Source organism: Myiozetetes cayanensis, unplaced genomic scaffold (genome assembly GCF_022539395.1).
Source record: "Myiozetetes cayanensis isolate MyiCay16 unplaced genomic scaffold, myiCay2020 scf4, whole genome shotgun sequence".
NCBI classification, from domain to species: Eukaryota; Metazoa; Chordata; class Aves; order Passeriformes; family Tyrannidae; genus Myiozetetes; species Myiozetetes cayanensis.
The window spans coordinates 63,844,112-63,862,313 of NW_026087631.1; the positions used below are offsets into that span (position 1 = coordinate 63,844,112).

Consider the following 18,202-nt stretch of genomic DNA (forward strand, 5'->3'; position numbering starts at 1 on the left):
GTTTGGAACAAGATAATCTTTAAGGTCCTTTGCAACCTAAACCGTTTTATGATTCTGTGAACTTCAGGACTCTGCTCTTGGGAAGGATGCCTTTCCCAGGGAGAACCCTCTGGGAATGTGAGCTCCTGTCACTGTCCCCTCCTCTGTCATCTCTCAGAAGCTGCCCCTACAACACACGAGAGTTCGTTCTCCGCAGAGGGCTCCTCACAGCGCGCACCGCAGGGCGGGGAAAGTCTCTGCAGATTAATTAATTAACTGACTAATTAAAATCCACCTCTGGCCTGCTCGGGGTGCCTTGCCGGGAGGGAGGCGCGTGCGCGGGTTGGGCCTCCCGGCCGCCAGAGGGCGCTGCCGCCCCCCCGCCTCGGCACGGTGCCGCTCTAGCGCGGCGGGCGCCACGCGCGGCGCTTCCGGGGGCGGCGGTCGGCGGGGACCGCAGGTGGGGAGGGAGCGGAGCGGGGTCGGGGTGCGGGGGCTCTGGGGAGCAGAGCGGGGTCAGGGGGTGCGGGGGCTCTGAGGAGCAGAGGCGGGGGTCGGGAGTGCAGGGCCAGGGGAGCGGAGGTCGGGGGTGGGGGCTCTGGGGAGCAGAGCAGGGGTCGGGGGAGTGCGGGGGCTCTGAGGGAGCAGAGCGGGGTCGGGAGTGCAGGGGCTCTGGGGAGCGGAGCGGGGTCGGGGTGCGGGGGCTCTGGGGAGCGGAGCGGGGCCGGGGGGCGCGGGGGCTCTGAGGGAGCGGGTAGGCTTGGGGGCACAGGGGGCTCTGAGGGAGCGGGAGCGGGCCGGGGGCTGCGAAGGTGAGCGGAGCAGGGGCGGGGGCTCTGAGGGGCCAGAGGGGACTCTGAGGGTGCGCCAGGCACCAGGGCGGCTCGAGTGTGAGGTGGCGCGGCGGAGTGCCGGCGAGGACCTGGGGTTGTCAGAGAAGGGTCTGGTCTGTGTGAAGGGAACTGGGGGTGTCAGGGCGACGCCCTGGGGGGCATGAGCGGGGCTGAGGGCCTGTGAGGGGGGCTGGAGGTGTCAGAGAGAGGGGCCGGGGGGGCGCTGGGCAGCCGGTAGGGAGCTGGACACGGCTCCCCTGAGGGAGGCCACGGGGAGGTGCACAGGATGGTTGTCGGGACATGGTGTGGCGCCGGTTAAAGGGCTGTGTTGGGGCTGACGGGGGGTTTGTGGGGGAGAGGTGGGTGTGAGGGGTGTCGGGCCAGCGGTGGGTGCTGGCAGGGAGTGGTGCCCGGCCCCTGTAGAGCAGCCGTGGCCTGAGCCTGCCTGTCCTTCCCTCTAGGATGCAGCGGTGGCCAGTGGTGCTCTTCCTGGCCTGGGTTTGCTTTCTCTTTTTCGCCGGCATCGGGCTCTTCATGAGCGGCTTCTTGCTCACCCGGATCGAGCTCGCCAGCAGCAGCTCCTGCTCCGACCCGCTCGTGCCGCCGCCCTGGGAGGGGCAGAGCCTCCCGCCGGGCTCCTGCTGGGCGCCCCAGCGCTTCTCCAAGGCCGTGCTCGTCATCATCGACGCCCTGCGCTTCGAGTTCGCCCGCTTCGACCCCGGCAAGGCCAGCCCGCTGCCCTACGAGAACAAGCTGGGGGTGCTGCACCAGCTGGCCACCTCGCAGCCCCGGCACGCCCGGCTCTACCGCTTCCGGGCCGACCCCCCCACCGCCACCATGCAGCGCATCAAGGGCCTCACCACCGGCTCACTGCCCACCTTCATTGACGTGGGCAGCAACTTCGCCTCCTACGCCATCCAGGAGGACAACCTGCTGGCACAGCTGGTGCAGAATGGTGGGTTCCCGGCCTTGGGCTGAGGCAGGGGACAGTCAGATGTTAGAAACGGGGTTTTTTCCACTGTTAGAGTGGTCAGGTTGCCCAGGCAGGTGGTGGAGTCACCATGTCTGGAGGGGTATTTAGGGAGCATCTGGATCTCGCACTGGGTTTAGTGGTTTAGGGGTTACAGTGGTAAGTGGATGGTTGGATTGGATGATGTTGAAGGTCTCTTCCAACCTTGATGATTTGATGACTGGGACTGTTCAGCCTGGAGAAGGCTGCAGGGAGACCTATGTGGCAACCCTCCAGTGTTTGTAGGAGGCCTGCAGGGAAGCTGGAGACGGACTCTTTTTAAGGAGCTGTAGTGATAGGACAAGGAGTAATAGGTACAAATTGACAGAGGAGAAATTTAGGTTAGATAATAGGAAGAAGTTCTTCATTATGACAGTGGTGAGATGCTGGAACAGGTTGCCCAGGGAGGTTGTGGATGCCCCAACCCTGGCAGTGTTCAAGGCCAGGCTGGATAAGCCCTTGAGCAACCTGGTCTAGTGAGAGCTGTCCCTGCCCATGGCAGGGGGAGTTGGGACTAGATGATCTTTAAGGTCCATTCTAACTCCTTAACATTCTCTAATTCTATGACCCTATGTGGGCAGAGCAGTGTCCCACTGGGACGGGGCACTTGCAAATCCCTGCTCAGTTTAATGTTTGTTCAGAACCTTGATTCCTCTCTGCCTGGGAAGGGAACTGCTCACAACACCTCCACCCTGTTAGCTAATTCTTTTGCCCTGCTCAGTGACAGTTTTCTCAGGCAGAGCTGCCGTGCAGGCGGGGTTTCTCCAACTTGTGCTGGGACTGAGAAGTAGCTGCGACCGTGGCTTCATCTTCATCATCTTCGAAGATGGTGAGAGAGCAGGTGAAGGTGGCTGCTCTGACGGTGACTGTCACAAGGTCACCCCCCGGAGTGGCTGTACGAAGCCAAGGGCAATCGGTCATGTCGTGTGAGGAGGGAGGAGCCAGGTGCTGCCAGGTGTGCCAGGTGGTGCCAGGTGAGCCTGCCTGCCTGGCCAGCTGCCTGTGGCTCTTAGGCAGCAACCTCATCGTATTCTTGATGTAGTTCAGTGCAGCTGTAAAGGATTTGTTGTGGTGGGATGGTAGAGTAGAGGGAAAGAGACAGGACACAGTGGGTTGTTCTCCAGAGAGATTTCCTCCCAGGGCTCGGAGTGGCACCCAATACCAGTGCCTGGGTTGAAGCAACGGGACTGTGTGTGAGCAAGGTGGGCAAATACAGTAAAACATCTGAGGCAACAAAACATCTGTGCCACAGCAGCAGCCTCAGAGGAAACGGTTCCTGCTCCCAGGCTGGAGAGGCACTGTGGGACACAGTGGGCTGCTGGCAGGCAGGGCAAGCAGAGCGAGGGTAGAGGGAAGAAGCATCAGTGCTTTTGCCTTGTCTTTTCCACATCTGAAACACCACCAGTGTTGTGTTTGAAAGCCAAAGCCCGGGACTCATGGCTTCTACTCAACCTCCACCTCCTGCCTCTTGTTTTGCAGTGCGGTCACAGGCCTTGGGTGAGGGTTTGTGTGCTTCGTGCTGCACCTCATGCACCCACCTATGTTGAGGGTTGTGCAGGTGAATTTGGTGTGGGGGACACTCCTGGGCTTGGAGACAGGGCTGGTCACTCCCTGTATTCAAAATCATTTACAGCCAGATGGTCATTTTAATTTTAGGTCACTTTTGGGTGTGGGTTGTAGAGGGGCCATTGCTCCAGACCCTGACCTGGGTCTTCCCAGGCTCTATGCATTGTTGTGGGTAACAGCATGACTCAGGTGGGCTCTGTCTCTCATTGGTTCCTTTCTCACAGGAAGGAGAGTAGTCTTCATGGGTGATGACACATGGGAAGGACTCTTCCCGAAGAAGTTCTTCCGCTCGTATTTCTTCCCTTCTTTTAACGTGAAGGATCTTCACACTGTGGATGATGGGATCCTGCAGCATCTCTATCCAACTGGTAAAAAGCCCTTTCCCCAGGCCCTGGATAACCCTTGACATTATGTGGGAGTTCTACTTCAAGTTTGGGGTAGGACTGAAAGATTTTTTCTGTTACGTTGTGGCACTGAGCAGTGACAAATTACTGCCCAAGGATTACAGTGCTCTCGCTGGATTTCCATGGATAAGCCAGCTCTTGGAGCCCCTAGACTATTTCTTTAAATACCTTTCCACCATTTGGGAGGGAGTTCAGCTTCTTGGATGAGATTAGGCTTCTACATCTCTCGTAGAAACACACTGGCAGGATGGAGCAAGAGGAGCAGCTAAATTTTGACATGGGGCTGCCCAGGAAGACACACAATGCTCTGGGAAATAGACAAGTCAGGAGGCTGGGACGCAGCACTGCTCTCAGCATAGCTTGAGTGCCTCCTGATCATGGGAAGAAGGTGAAGTGTGAGATTAGTTTGTGAATTTTAAATGATTTCCAACTCTTTGAGCTCCTGGGACTGAGGGAAATCCTCTTCCCTTTTCTGAGTTTGACTTTGAATCAAGGGTGCAGTGGCCTTTCACAGGGAAGTCCTTGTGCCTTGTGGCAGAGCTGCTCTTCATCGACTCCAAATATGTTGGTTTCCATGTGTCAATGCCCTGAAGCAGAGGGGAGAGGCTGGGGAAACCTTCTAGCCAGGGGCAGTGTTGGTGTGTCAGGTGGGTGCAGAGGGGCACACTGATGGGTCCGGACCTGAAGTATCTCCAGGGGAGGATGGGGGTTTCTTCTCCGGATGATCCCCTTGGTTTAGCTCAGTTTGTGCCAGCTTGATTTAAGGATGTTTCGAGATGGCTTTGGTGACACTGGGCCTTTCCCACCCTGAGCGGTGGTGAGGAAAAACCAGGGACACTGGCTTTGATGTCCCTGTGCCATTACACCCAGGCACTTGCAGCCAAGAGTGTGCCTCAGTTAAAACCTGCACCGATCTGCTTGAGAGCTGGCAGTGACAGTGGCAGGAGAGGAAGAAACAGCAGTGTCCAGAGGCAGTCAGAGAGCTCTGGCAGGAGGGTCCAGGTGTGTAGAATCCCAGGCTGGTGTGTGATAAGGCTGCTTTTGTTCCACAGTGGATAGTGGAGAATGGGACATGCTGATTGCTCACTTCCTTGGCGTGGACCACTGTGGGCACAAACACGGACCCGACCACCCCGAGATGGCCAAGAAGCTCACCCAGATGAATGAGATGCTCAGGTGATTAATGCAGTGGGGATGGGTTGAGTGAGTGTTCCCAGGGAGATGCAGAGGACAACAGGGGATGCTTACTGACCCTGTTAACATGCAAAACAGCTTTGGCCAGCAGCAGCTGGAAGCCCAGCTATGGGCAGTCTCTTTGAGTAGGTGCATGTTGATGAGAGGTTTGGTTTCAGAGGTAAGGCTGCCTGTCGGAGCCTTGGTTCTCTACCAAACCATCAGGTGACAGTGCAGCTGGAATACAGCTGAGCCTCAGTCTTCCCATCCTTAAACATGGAAGTTACGGCTACTTGAGCAAACACGAGGTTTAGTAATGTTTGAGAAGCACATGGAGGACCCTGGTTGGGGATTGCTGCATTTACCACACAGGCCCATGAGTTGCACCTTTGTGTGCAATTGGGATCCAGAAATCTGGGATCCAGAAATCTCAGTCATGCAGATATGTCTCAGCCCAAAACGCTGCAGCTTGTCACTCTTGGGACTGCTTTAAGTTCTGCTGCTACAAGATGTGACTTACTCTGCTGTATCTGAGAGCACAGTGTATATCCACCACCTACTGCATCCTTCTAATCCCCTCTCTTGTTCTTCAAAGTGGGAGGTGGCTCACATAACACCCAAACAGAAGCAGCCTAAAATTTTGTTCCTGTTGGGAACCTGTCCTCTGAATTGCATTTTGTCAAGATCTGTGAAGGCACTGTTTGCTGGGAATCCAAGGAATATTAGTCCACTCTGTCTCAGGGCTCTGAATTTTCAGTTTGGCTTTAGAGCACCCATTTAAAGCATCATGGTCCTCGGCTCAGGTGTTGCAGCTCTTCATAAGCACCTAGTTTTGTTCATACCCATTTGTGGGCTTCACCTCTGTGCTGCAGGCAGGCTTGGTGGGGACAGCTATGTCGGAGGATGCAGCAAGACTGCAATGCCTGGCAGCATGGAAAAGAATGTAAATAAGAGGTGAACATCCAATCATATGTGAAGGCTAGCGGTAAATATAGATAATAGAGCTAAGAATAGCGTTAGTATGTAAGATTCTACAGGAGACGGTGTGTGAGTGCAGCTGTGTGAAGAACAAGATGTAATATTCTAGATGAAGCAATAAAGCTGAATTTAGGCCATCATCATAGAATGCCCAGTTTTATTTACTTGGTCGTCCTCACAAACAACGACGCACCTAGGCTGGTTGGGCTCCTGCCCAGGGAGGACTTGACCTTCCTTATCCTGGTGACAGGTCCTTGGTGGATCACCTGGGGAATGACACCCTTCTTCTGGTGGCTGGGGACCATGGCATGACAGAGACTGGAGACCACGGTGGCGACAGCGAGAAGGAAGTAAATGCAGCACTGTTTGTGTACAGCAGGACACCCCTGTTTGGCAGTAGCCCTCCAGAGGTGAGAAGAAGCTGACCCTTGGTATCTGGGGTGAAAACTGCATGCTGGGTTTACAGAGAGTGACAGTTTGATTGGGATCATTTCGATTGAGAGGAACGGGGGAGTCTCTCACCTTGTCTTGAGAGAATAGCTGATGCAGGATCCAGGGGACCAAAGGGTTTGGCACCCATGTTCAGGCCCTCCAGCTCTGAGGGATGCTTGTTTAGGGCTGTACCCATCAACATGCAGCTTTCAGCAGGTATCCTTTACTCCACAGGACCCTCGGGGAGGGCAGAGCTGTGCCTTTGCCTGGATTCACCTTTGAATGGGGATGTCTTCCCCATCGTCCTCTGACACGAGTGAAATGATGCACTGCTCTGTTCTTTCTGAATTTGCAATTCCTCTCCTGTCTCTCCAGGAGCCTGAGACCATTCCCCAGGTGAACCTGGTGCCCACTGTGGCCCTGCTGCTGGGTGTGCCCATCCCCTACAGCAACATTGGGGAGGTGATGGCCGAGCTGTTCTCTGGGGACGGTGACACTGTGTCTGCAGCCTTGCAGCAGCTCTCGGTCTATCACATCAACGCCAAGCAGGTACGGCCTATGGCAGGATCCCCACTGAACTGGAGGGGAGAAGGAATGGCTTTTTAAGCACAAACATCTTCTGTTTTGTGGAGATGGGGTAGTGACATGCTGTTACCTTCAAAGGGCACCAGTTTTGAGGTGTTACCTCCTTGCAGTGTTTGCTCCATTAAAAGGGCAGCACCATTTTCCCCACATTAAAATGAAAGATACATTAGAGCTGCGGTGCAGAAAATACTGCCTGGGAAGGTAGCATTCCTTTCAGGATGAGAGTTGGCCCCAGATTGTCAGGTGGATTTGGAAATGGGGGATGCCAGTTCCTCAAGGCTGAAGATGACCAGGGGCAAGTCTTGTGAATGGAGATTCAAGAGTAAAATTGGGGTTTTGATGCTGCTTCAGTTTTGGAGGAGAAAAAGTGTTAACTAGAAAGCTATTCTAGATCAGTGACAGAAGGAGAACAGTAATGAAGGACTAAATAAATACTATGTAACAGGTGACAGTAAAGTGGGTCACAGAAGGAGCAGTTTACACCGAGCACAAAATACAGAACCCCAAGATCTGAATTACAAAATTTGAATCAAAGTGAAGGGAGAAATAAAAGAAGCCCAGGAAATGGAGCAGGCCAAGTCAGAGCCTCTGTGGAGGATGTGAGGGCTGTCTCTTAGGGCTCTGGTCATGCTACAGAGCCAGATTTGCCATAGGCATTGCAAGGCATTTGTCTCAGCCTAGGGCCAGTCTGCCTTTGAGGGTCCTTGGATTGCTAGGAGCACAGGAATAACTCCTCCAGTGCCCAGCCAGCTCCTTGGAGTGCCAGTTGTATAGCAGTGGTACAAACCAGTGAGGAGCTGGAGAGAATACAACTGCTGATGGAAAGATGGAAATGTTCAGCCTCTCAGCTCTGTATTTGTAGAGCAGCAGAGTGCTTTGTCATTTAAAGATGATACTGTATGTTCATGCTCATTAGTCACTGAGGATATCAATCATCATCTGTTAGGAATCAGCATTATCCAGTCCTGCCTGTTTAAATATTTGCACTCGTTTGTCTGAGGAGGTTTCTGTCTCAGTCATGTTGGTGTTGAAGGCGTTCTGGCATTCCACGGGGGGGTTGTGCAGGCCTGTAAGAGAGCTGGTGCACACGTCTGCCGTTTGTGGGCAGGGCAGACTGATCCTGCCTCTGCTCTGAGGTGGCTGGAAGGTGTGTGGAGTTACAGGTATGTTTCAGGGCTTGAGCAGATCTACACTGCTGAGCGGCTGGATGTATGTGCAGGTGCCCTGCCCTGCCAATCCCCCTGTAAGACTTCTTTTATGACTCTCGAAGTAGGAAGCAAGAAGCCTACAGTGCGGTTGTTTAATGTGCCTCCATTGAAGAAGGGGAAGCAGTTAGGTCTGATCCACTAAAGGCTTTTTAATTTGATGTTTGTCTTCAGACAAAACCGTAAAATTCGACATCAGGTGCAGATTAAGAGCCAGTAATGATCTGAGCTTCTGGAGCACGTTTGCCTTATTGCTGCCAAAGACTGTATAAAAGCCCTTAGTGATGCCCAGTGTCAGCAGAGGTGCAGCTGCAGGTGAAGACCTGAGTGGAGTCAGTGTGGCTGTCAGGATGGCAGAGGGGTTGTGTTTCCTGCCAGTGACATCCTGAATTTGTGTGACCAGCCCAGGATGATGTGGCTGGGGAAGGGTCTGCCCTGGCAGGGGTTGGTACATTAGGGCTGTTTCCATTCTGAAGGGGCTGTGTGAGGCCATGAATCCTGTTCCCAGTGGTCCAAGTCCTGCTGTCTGATCCTGTGTCCCCTCTCCCGCAGGTGGATCGCTTCCTGCACTCCTACTCACTGGTGGCTCAGGACCTGCCAGCAGAGCAGCTCCAGCACCTGCGGGAGCTTTTCTCCAGCACCGTGGAGGAGCACACTCAGCTCTTGGCCCAGGTGCAGGGAACAACGCTGGTGCCTCCGGAGCTGGAGTCCAGGCTGGGAAGCCTCATCGGTCGCTTCCAGCTCTACCTGCGGGAGGCGCGGGCCGTGTGCACCCAGTCCTGGGCCCGCTTCCATCCCCTGCGTATGGTGGGGGGCTGCATCCTTGTTGCAGCTTCCTGCTTGCTCTGCTACATGGCCTCAGAGCTGCCCACATCCTCGGACTCCTTCTGTCGCCGCTGCCTCCTGTACCCGCTGCTCTGGGGCCTCGTGGGGGCTGCTCTGCTTGGGCTGGCCCACATTTTCACCCAGGAGGGGCTGGACCTTCTCCTGGTGTCATCATGGGCAGCTGCTGCTTCTCAGATGGGATTTTTCTGGCACTGGTGGGGCCAGCATCCCAAGAGAGCCCGTTTGATGGGCAGTCAGCCACCCTTGGCCAGCAGTGGCCTGAGGCAGAAGCTACGAGCTTGGCTGGGGCTGGCATTCCCCATGGGCATCCTGTTCTTCCGCTGTGGAGCCATGTTCTCAGACAGCTTTGTTGTGGCTGAGGCGAGGGTGGCCCCTTTCCTGCTGGCCTCACTGGTCATGTTGCTGGTTGGGAAGCTCCACTGGGACGGTCGCCTGACTGTGCCAGAAAGCCCCAAGCAGCAGCTCCTTGGCTTTTCCTCTTACCGGAAAGAGATCTGGTACCTGCTGTGCCTCGTGGCCGTGTTCCTGGTCTGCGTCCGCCTCTCCGGCTTCTTCCACCAGTGCCGTGAAGAAATTCCTCAGTGCCGGCCCTCTCTTTTCCTCTCCCCCCTTGCCAGCCTGAGAAACACACGGGCCAAGAATCTCTTCTACCTCCTGTGCGTGGCCTTGCTGGCCGGGCTGGTGTATGCAGTGCGGAGCTGGCTGCGGCACTACGGCAACCTGAACAGCTCGAACCCCCTCGTGCTCTTTGTGCGCTGGGGCTTCCCACTGGTGGTGCTCTGCATTGCCTGCTACTGGGCTGTGGCCTCCAGCACTGACGACTCCCTGGGCAAGCTGCAGGAGCTGGTGCAGGTGGCAGTTGTTGCCTTTCCGTGGGCTGTCTATGGACTGGCGTCTGTGGGACTGCTGCTCCTGCTGTGCAATCCCATGACGGTGTTTGCGAAGGACACGCGGGAGTTGGCAGGATCCATCGTCACTCCCTACCTGGGGGTTCCCAGCTCCGAAGTCGACTTTCTCCACGTCATCCCTCAGATCTACAAGAGGATGCAGGAGTCCCAGAAGAGCCGTCTGGAGCGGGGCAGCTGCAGGGCCACGGTCGCGGCGTACGGGCTGGGCAGCGTGTACTCAGCAGCCCTGGTCATAGCCCTCACCCTCCTGGGCTTCCTCCTGATGCTCCTGCACAGCGAGCGCCTGAGCTTCGCCTTCCTGCTGCTCTTCGTGGAGGCCTTTGTGCTGCTGCACATCCACACGTGTGCCAGAGGCCTTGCTGGAGATGCTGGTGAGTCAGTAGAGCAACCTCTGGGTGTGTGGCCTGGTCCTCGCCTTGCCTTAATTCCAGTGGGAGAGGAAGGGCCCAGTCTCTGCTCTTGGGGAATGGTGGTGCACTGATCCTCATGGGATACACCTAGCCTTTTTAAAGCTGCATAAATCCTCTAGTAGAAGAAAGATGCATGCAGCAAGGACATGTACATGGGAAGAATCGGGAAGAAGTTCTACACCCATTTCTTCTGCCCAGAGTGTGAGCAATCACCAAATCTGTTGTTACTGACAGAGCCCAGTAGCAGGGTGGGCAGCAGAGCGAATGCTGGCCCCTTGCTGCATCTGTGATGGGATCTGGGCTAGTTCCTGTCACTAAAGAGCCAGCATGGAAGGGGAACCTGGAAGAAAGGTCACTAGGCTTTTTTTTATCATGGATCTGTCTTGTTCCTTGATGCTGATATCCACCCCCCACCTCTTTTTTTATCTTTTTTGTCCCTTAGAGCCTTTCTCAGTGCCCTGGTATGCAGTCATCTCCTGGCTCCTTGCTGCTTCCCAGTTCTTCTATTCCACTGGCCACCAGCCCATCTTCCCAGCCATCCACTGGAATGCAGCCTTTGTCGGCTTCCACCTTGACCACAGCACAAACCTCCTGCCTGCTGTCTTGGTGGGCGCCAACACCTTTGCCTCCCATATCCTCTTTGCAGGTAAATCAGTTTCTCCCTGGCTGTGGTGCCTGAGCAGACACAGCTCATTGCTGTGCCTTGCCTGGGGGTATGGAAGCTGAGCACAAGGCAATGAAGGCTCGGGCACCAGCTGAGCAGCAGCATCCTCACTGTCCCCTTCTGCCTGTGGCCTGCAGCTTGGCCTGGATATCTGCTTCCTTCATGTCCAGGGCATGATGGCAGAGCCTAGACTGCTCCTCACCTCCTGGGCTCCAGTAACTTCATGTGCCTTTGTCCTTGAGGTAGTTGGCTGCCCCCTGCTCCTGTTGTGGCCCTTTGTGTGTGAGATGCCCAGCTCACAGAGGAAGAAGCCCAAGAAGGAGTCACAGGAGGAGCTGCGGGAGGTGGAGGAGCGCATGATGGAGATGAGGCTGCGGGAGTCTCCAGAGAAGTTCTCCACTGCTCTATTGCAGCTGGGGCTGAAGTACCTCTTTGTGCTTGGGACACAGGTACGGACAGAGGCAGGGTGGCTGTGGGAGAGGCTGTCTAGGAAGTAATTGGTGTGCTATGAGGACTGTGGGTCACTGATGAGAGAAAGGGGTCAGCCAGGACACAGACAAGTGCAGGGGTGATATGTCTGGTTGCAGATGGAAGAACAGGTCCCTTCTCAGCTATGCTATTTCCTCTGTGCTTTGGGAAGGGTTCCAGCATGGAAGCCGCTGTATGGATTAGGCTGCTTTTCATACCCATCTGCCCAGAGTGGGAACGTCTGTTCAGGAACTGCAGGGCCATAATCCTGCTCCCCCTCTTCCCAACCATCCCTATCTCACACCAGCTCTGGTTTTCATATGTGGTGATATTGGGAGCTAAATACTAGAAAATTAATCCTGTGAAAGGAGCAAATAGCTTTCTGGGGTTTATCCTTTCAGATCACTTTCTTGTGTGGTCAGACCAGAGGCAGTGCAAGGGAGGGGGCAGGCCCTGCAGCAGGAGAGCAGGAATTCTCCTCTCAGTGAAACAGCAGGTTAGGCACGGTGTGAGTCCTCTGTGCTGCCCCAGCCTGGTCCCATGAGGGCCTGCCTGTACCCCAAGCTGCTCATGTTTCCTGATTTGAGGATATAGAAGGGAGTCCTGTTTGGGATGCTCATAACTGGTGTGCACTGCACCAGCCTCTCAGGTGTGTGCAGTTTAGTACCATCTTCAGATGTGAGACTAGTGCCCCAGGAGATCTTTCCAGAGTCACTTGTAACATGTTTTTCCTGATCTTCCTCGCAGCTTCTAGCCTGTGTTTGTGCAGCTATGATCCTCAGGAGGCACCTCATGGTCTGGAAGGTCTTTGCCCCCAAGTAAGTCCCAGGAGTTGCTCTGATGTTGGGTAAGGTTCATATCCCTGACATGAACTGGAGTTCCTAGACAGTAATGTTGGAACAGACCCTGTGATTGATGTTCTGACTTCTTACCTAGCAGAGACTTTAGGAATGTCCTTAAGTAATTCCTGCTTGAAATTCAGAAGCTGGACTTAAGGTAGAGCCTAGAAATTTCTCCTCATCTTAATTCCGAGAACCCACAGGGCCCATCTGGAAGCTAAGAATATTCAGCTCAGAGAGCCAAAGGGAGGGACCAGACTAGATGTGGTAAATCCAGAAATGCTGAACTAGCAAACCTTTGGAACAGTAGATGTGGGAGGTGGCCTCAGCCTCTGAGGGATTCAAAATCCCACCTGAGTCGGGTCCTGAGCCACCTCTAAAACAGGGGCATGCTTGTCTTCCAGGCTACAGGCATCAACTGCCAGGGAGCAAATGTAATTCAGGTTGCAGGTTGTGGGGCGCTACCAGCTACTCACTGTCAGGAAAACCACTGTGCTGGGAGCGATGGGAGCAGCCTGTGTTTGCTGGCATGCTGGCTGTGACCTCCTTAACTGCCTCTTTTGCGCCTGCAGGTTCCTCTTCGAGTCGCTGGGCTTTGTGGTGAGCAGCATCTGCCTCTTGCTGGGGATCTCCCTGGTGATGCGTGTGGACTGCGCCGTCAGCGCCTGGTTCAGCCAGCTCCGGCTCAGGTAGCGCCGGAGACACGGGGATCCTGACCTGCTCGTCGGCCCAGGCTGTGGTTGTCCCCTTGCCTCCCTCGGGCTGGGAGGGGTACACGAGCCGCCAGCAATGAGTGCCTACCGGCAGCAGTCAGGGATTATCCCCTGCTCCCTGCCTCTGCGCTGTAGAAAAGGACCGGAGTCAACTGTTCCTCGCTCACGGCGGGGGTGTTTCTCAGCAGGGGAGGTCAGAGCTCTTGCTGGGCCTTTGCTGGCAGCAGGAGGACTCTGCTGTGGGAGCCCAAGGCACAAAGCGTCCTGGAGCGCTCCTCTGGAGAAACACCAATGGGGATCTTGCTGCTGCTTTCCTGACAACTGTCTCCACTGTACAGCTGGAAGGCTTCAGTGGGCAGCAGGATGTCATGTTGCCTGTGCAAAAACTCATGGGATCGGGCCTGCTGAGGATGGAAGAGGAGGCTGGAAGGAGAGGGAATGTCCCACAGCCACCCCTTGTTTTCACATCAAAGTGTAAGTGATTAACATGTGCAGATGGCTCCCAGGGCCTTGGTGGCAGCTGCTCCTCTGTAAAGTCAGTCAGGTGCTCTGTAGTGAGGCTTCTCAGTGTGGCCAGCAGGACGAGGGAAGTGATCCTTCCCCTGTACTCAGTGCTAGTGAGGCCACACCTGGGGTATTGTGTTCAGTTCTGAGCCCTTCAGTTCAGGAAGGACATTGAGGTGCTGGAGCAGGTCCAGAGAAGAGCAACCAGGCTGGTGAAGGGACTTGAGCACAAGTCCTATGAGGAGAGGCTGAGGGAGCTGGGATTGTTTAGTCTGGAGAAGAGGAGGCTCAGGGGTGACCTCAGCACTCTCTACAACTCCCTGAAAGGAGGATCAAGCCAGGTGGGGGTCGGTCTCTTCTCCCAGGTAATCAGCAGTAGGACAAGAGGGCACGGGCTGAAGCTGTGCCAGGGGAGGTTTAGGTTGGATTTTAGAAAGAAGTTCTTTACAGAGAGAGTGATCAGGCATTGGAATGGCCTGCCCAGAGAGGTGGTGGATTCACCATCCCTGGAGGTTTTCAAGATGAGGCTGGATGTGGCACTGAGTGCCATGATCTGGTAATCACATTGGGGTTGGATCAAGGGTTGGACTTGATGATCTCTTCCAACCCAGTTAATTCTACGATTCTCCTGCCCTACACTCACTCCTATTTTCCTGGTGCTCCATGGATGGTGGAGAGCACTCTGGGCTGCCTTGTACAGCCTGAGGAGGGCTTATGTTGGGGCAATGGTAGCAGGGAGAACTGTGTCCCTGACCAAGAAACTCTCCACTCATGTTCTCAGCCTGTCAGGGTTCCCATGGGCAGGTAAGGCTCCTCATCTTTTCCTAAGTCTGTGCTGCTGAATGCTGGCTGTTGATTGTGAATGGTTAAGATGGAGAGGATGTAGTGACAGGGTGGGCTCATCCCAATATTGGGCCTGGCCAGGAGGAAAGAGGAGCCCAGAGTAGCTGTCCCAGCTGCAGGAGTGGCCGTGGTGTGAGCTCCAGTGCCTGGGAACAGCTGCTTGAAAGCCCTGAGCAGGCACCATTTCTTGTAGGAGGTGGTTTAATTCACTGGTGTCTGTGTATGTGCTTGGGGTTATGGGCCCCAGGCACTGCAGCCAGTTGCATCCATCATCCTGTGTTTGGTACTTCTCTCCCTCTTGGCCTTGGCATTCTGTGTGGGACTTCATGCCACAAGTGAGCTACCCCAAACTGCCCTTGGCTGCACAGTGTTTCTTTCTTTATGGGCACAGGTGGAGGACAGTGACCATGGTGACTGGCCACATCCCAGCCAAGTTCCTCCTGCAGTTTTCCTTGGAGATGGGATTCCTTACTGCCCTGAACCACTGTGTGGCATTACTTGATGCTATGAAACCTTTTGTCTCTTTCCCCACTGGAAGGAGCTGAGGGCTGCTTGTCTGGGATTTTTGCATTGGTGTTTGTCTGATGCCGTTAATTTTTAACTCATGCACCATGACTGCCCCTGTTTCAGTTCCTTACTGCAGACTGTTAGTGTAACTCCAGGCTCTTCCTCTCCTCTGCCCTGGAGAGTCCCAGGGAAAGTGTCTTGTCACCACTCTCATAATTTGAGTTCTTGCCATTTTTCCCAAGTGCCCAGTTGCTGTGGAAAACAGCTCTTGAGGGCAGGTTGAGTTTTGTATTTTACCCATGCAAAATGCCTGCTCGGTTGTTGGGGTACAATTCCAACCAGGCTTAAACGGCTCTAATTTTGGGTTTCCATTGCCTAGCCTGCTCCTGAGCTGCTGCCTGTGCTCTCCTGTGTCAGCCTCTCCTCTGCCCTGCTCTGTGGGCCTGTCCTGCTCAGTTTCACCTGACTGAGCCAGGGACTGGTTTGTAGCTGGCATCGCTCCCTGGGCTGCCTCACTGCCTGGATGCGCGACACTGGAACTAGGAACAGGCAAGGGTTAGCAGCGTAGCGGGGGAAGCTGGAAGCTGCAGAAACACATCAGCCCACAGTTAGATGGGTTTAGGCAGTCCCACCCTCAAAAGTAGGTTGTTTGCTGTAAACTGTGACTCCTCGGCCATATGCTCTCTGTGCTGAGGGGCGAGGGGTACACATCCAAATGCAGAGGAGGAAGGGGGTGGACGTAGCAGCTACCCAGTGAATTTTCATTTAGTATGAGTTTAGTCTGGATAACATGTTGGTAAACTCCAAGGCTGGAGCCCAAATAGGTCATCTTGTGAGCTCGTAACCTGGTCAGGAGCTTGCTGCCCTGAGTGTATTTGTGCTGGTAGGAATCTTTGTGGTCACTGATAGTGTAGAACTGGCCCCTGACGTCTCTGCTGCTGCCACCCAGGCCCCTGGGCTTCCATCTCTGGGACTAGTTCCTCTTTCACTGGCCACTCCAAGGCAGCTGAGCCTTCCCATGCCCGTTGTTCATGGCTGGAACACTCGCAGGGTGCTTGGGCGTCCTCTCTCACCCCTCCGTGTCACCTCTCTGCTGTGGCTGTGGGCTCACATTCCTGGGAGACCAGGGAGAGCAGGGGGAGCAGCAGTGCTGTAGCATCATCGAAGCACACACACTTATCTTGCCAGAGACTAAACAAAACTTGCAGTAACAGAGCTGCAGGTACATTCCTGTCACTGCAGAGATGCCACGGAGTGCTTGCTGCTTGGCCACGACAAGACTGGCTGCTACACCAAAGATTTCAGATTCACGAAGACGAGTTTTCCAAGGGCTGGAGATGCTCTTGCTTCCCTTCATTGACTCTTTCAGTCTTTGTCAGCCTTTCCTAGCTGCCCTCGAGCTGATGGATGGTCTGCCATTCTCTTGAACCTGCGGGGGATTACAGAGTTAATGCGGGTCCAGGGCTTGGCGACCTTGGAAGCAGAACGTGCTGCTGATGCTCGAGCAGACAGGGCTGATGTAAAATCACAAGAGGAAGCTGCCTGCTGGTCCAAACCAGGGCTCTTTGGGAAACCTGGCATGCTGGGGAGTAGGCTGTGCCCCACATCCCTCCAAAGAGGTTGTCACAGGAGCCTGCTCGTCTCTTCTAGAGAAGTTATTCCAAGTGGTTTGTTTCTGGTCCCTATGTGCTTTGGCTGAACATGACAGGGGACAAAAGTGCTCAGGGGAGCGATTTCCATCCTGCACTCCGCAATCCTGCTGCACTTTGGGCTTTGCATGTGTTGTGCATGTGTTCCTTGGCAGGGGAGAGCTCCATTGGGACACTTCCCTTGGCTCAGGCCCTTGGTGGACAGTGTGTCCCATGGTCCTGGCACAAGGAAGCGATTGAATTGTGTCTCTTTTGTGCTGCTTGGAAAAGAGTGACTGAAAGCTGCTACCGCTGTGAAGAGCTGTGGGTGTTGGGAGCATCTCACTGCTCTGATCCGTGGGGCTGACATGGATCCCAAGGGATGGCACTGCTTTGGGGGGGCCAGGGCTCTGTTCCCACACCCATTCCTCTGTCCCATCTCTCTCTGTTCTTCCCTCGATGCTTCAGGCTGCTTTTTTATGCCAAGGCACAGTCCCAGTCTCAGTGTGCATCTTCCCTCTTCCCCTTGGGAAGCAGCAGTGCCAGTGAGTGGGGAGCAGGGCTTGGAGGGTGCTACTCTCTCCTCTGAACCCCAACTCAACACGTAACATGGCTTGGAGCAAGATTGTTTTATTTTTTATTAACCTCTGTGTGCCTCAGTCCCTCATTTGGGGAAAAAGAAAAAAAAAAAAGGGGATGGACCCAGTTGTGGAAAGCACCCTGGGAGCTCTGCATGCAGCGTGGTGCTACACTTTCCTGGGTATCTACACATCTGCCTGTCAACACTTTCATTCACATCCAGCAGCTACACCTGGAAGGTGGAAGCGATGCTTGAGTCTCTGCTGGGAGGCAGAGCCTTTTTTCTGCCAAAAACCCATCCAAAACAGGCCAGTTTTGGGTAGCGCTTGTTCGCCCGGCAGCCACAGCCCTCGGGATGGGTGTCCCACGTCCAGAAGTGCTGGATGCGGCCCCACCGACCGTGGGGGGCACCCAGGGAAGGGTCACTCCGTTGTTAAATTATTTAATGAATTAATTAAGCAGGGAGTTCGGGACGTGTGCGTGGAGATTTGCTGTGCGAGGGTGGCACGGGGCTCTGCGTGGCTGTGAAACTGATGATGTCTGCAAATAAAACCATGAGAGCCAAGGTGGGCGGCGGTGTCGTCTTCTCCTTCCATCCCTCTTCCCAGTGCACGACCCTCCAGGACCTGTCCCAGGTCTCCTTCGCAGTGACCCTTAACGCAGTCTGCATCGTCCTCGTGAGCGGGAGTGGAAGGGAAGGCGCTGATGTCTCTGATGATCAGTGACAGGAACTGTGGGAAGCTGACACTGAAGGTGTGTCAGGGGAGCTTTCGGTTGGACATTACGGAATCACAGAATATCCCGAGGTTGGAAGGTACCCACAAGGGTCATAGAGTCCAACCCCTCGGGATTCCCCAAGAATCAGCCTTTTCCTAAGGGTTTGCTGAGGGGGAGGTTTAGGTTGGGTATCGGGAAAAGGTTCTTCACCGAGAGAGTGGCTGGGCACTGAACAGGCTCCCCAGGGAAGTGGTCACAGCACCAAGCCTGACAGAGTTCCAGAAGCGTTTGGATAACACCCTCAGACACGCGATGCGGTCCTTGGGGTGTCGTGCGCAGGCCCAAGAGTTGGGAGTCCAGGATTCTTGTGGGTCCCTTCCAAATCGGGATATTGCTATGCCTGCGACCGGCG

The 18,202-nt window shown here is 54.8% G+C and overlaps 1 protein-coding gene across 3 annotated transcripts; it reads left to right on the top strand.

Moving 5' to 3' along the window:
• The first annotated feature begins 416 nt into the window (after positions 1-416).
• Positions 417-17,830, top strand: PIGO (phosphatidylinositol glycan anchor biosynthesis class O). Of its 3 annotated transcripts, none has more exons than XM_050329348.1 (11): positions 417-439; positions 1,274-1,767; positions 3,612-3,755; positions 4,844-4,967; positions 6,193-6,352; positions 6,750-6,923; positions 8,717-10,289; positions 10,771-10,974; positions 11,239-11,441; positions 12,208-12,278; positions 12,872-17,642. In XM_050329348.1, the coding sequence occupies exons 2-11, from the start codon at positions 1,275-1,277 to the stop codon at positions 12,990-12,992; spliced, it is 3,267 nt and encodes a 1,088-aa protein (XP_050185305.1). In that variant the 5' UTR covers positions 417-439; position 1,274; the 3' UTR covers positions 12,993-17,642. The 3 variants fall into 3 exon arrangements, 2 of the variants coding, with proteins under 2 accessions (XP_050185305.1, XP_050185307.1); XR_007630549.1 differs by lacking the exon at positions 417-439 and adding an exon at positions 17,682-17,830 and having other exon boundaries at positions 1,197-1,767; positions 12,872-13,486; XM_050329350.1 differs by lacking the exons at positions 417-439; positions 12,208-12,278; positions 12,872-17,642 and having other exon boundaries at positions 1,195-1,767; positions 11,235-11,421.
• The last annotated feature ends 372 nt before the right edge of the window (positions 17,831-18,202 follow it).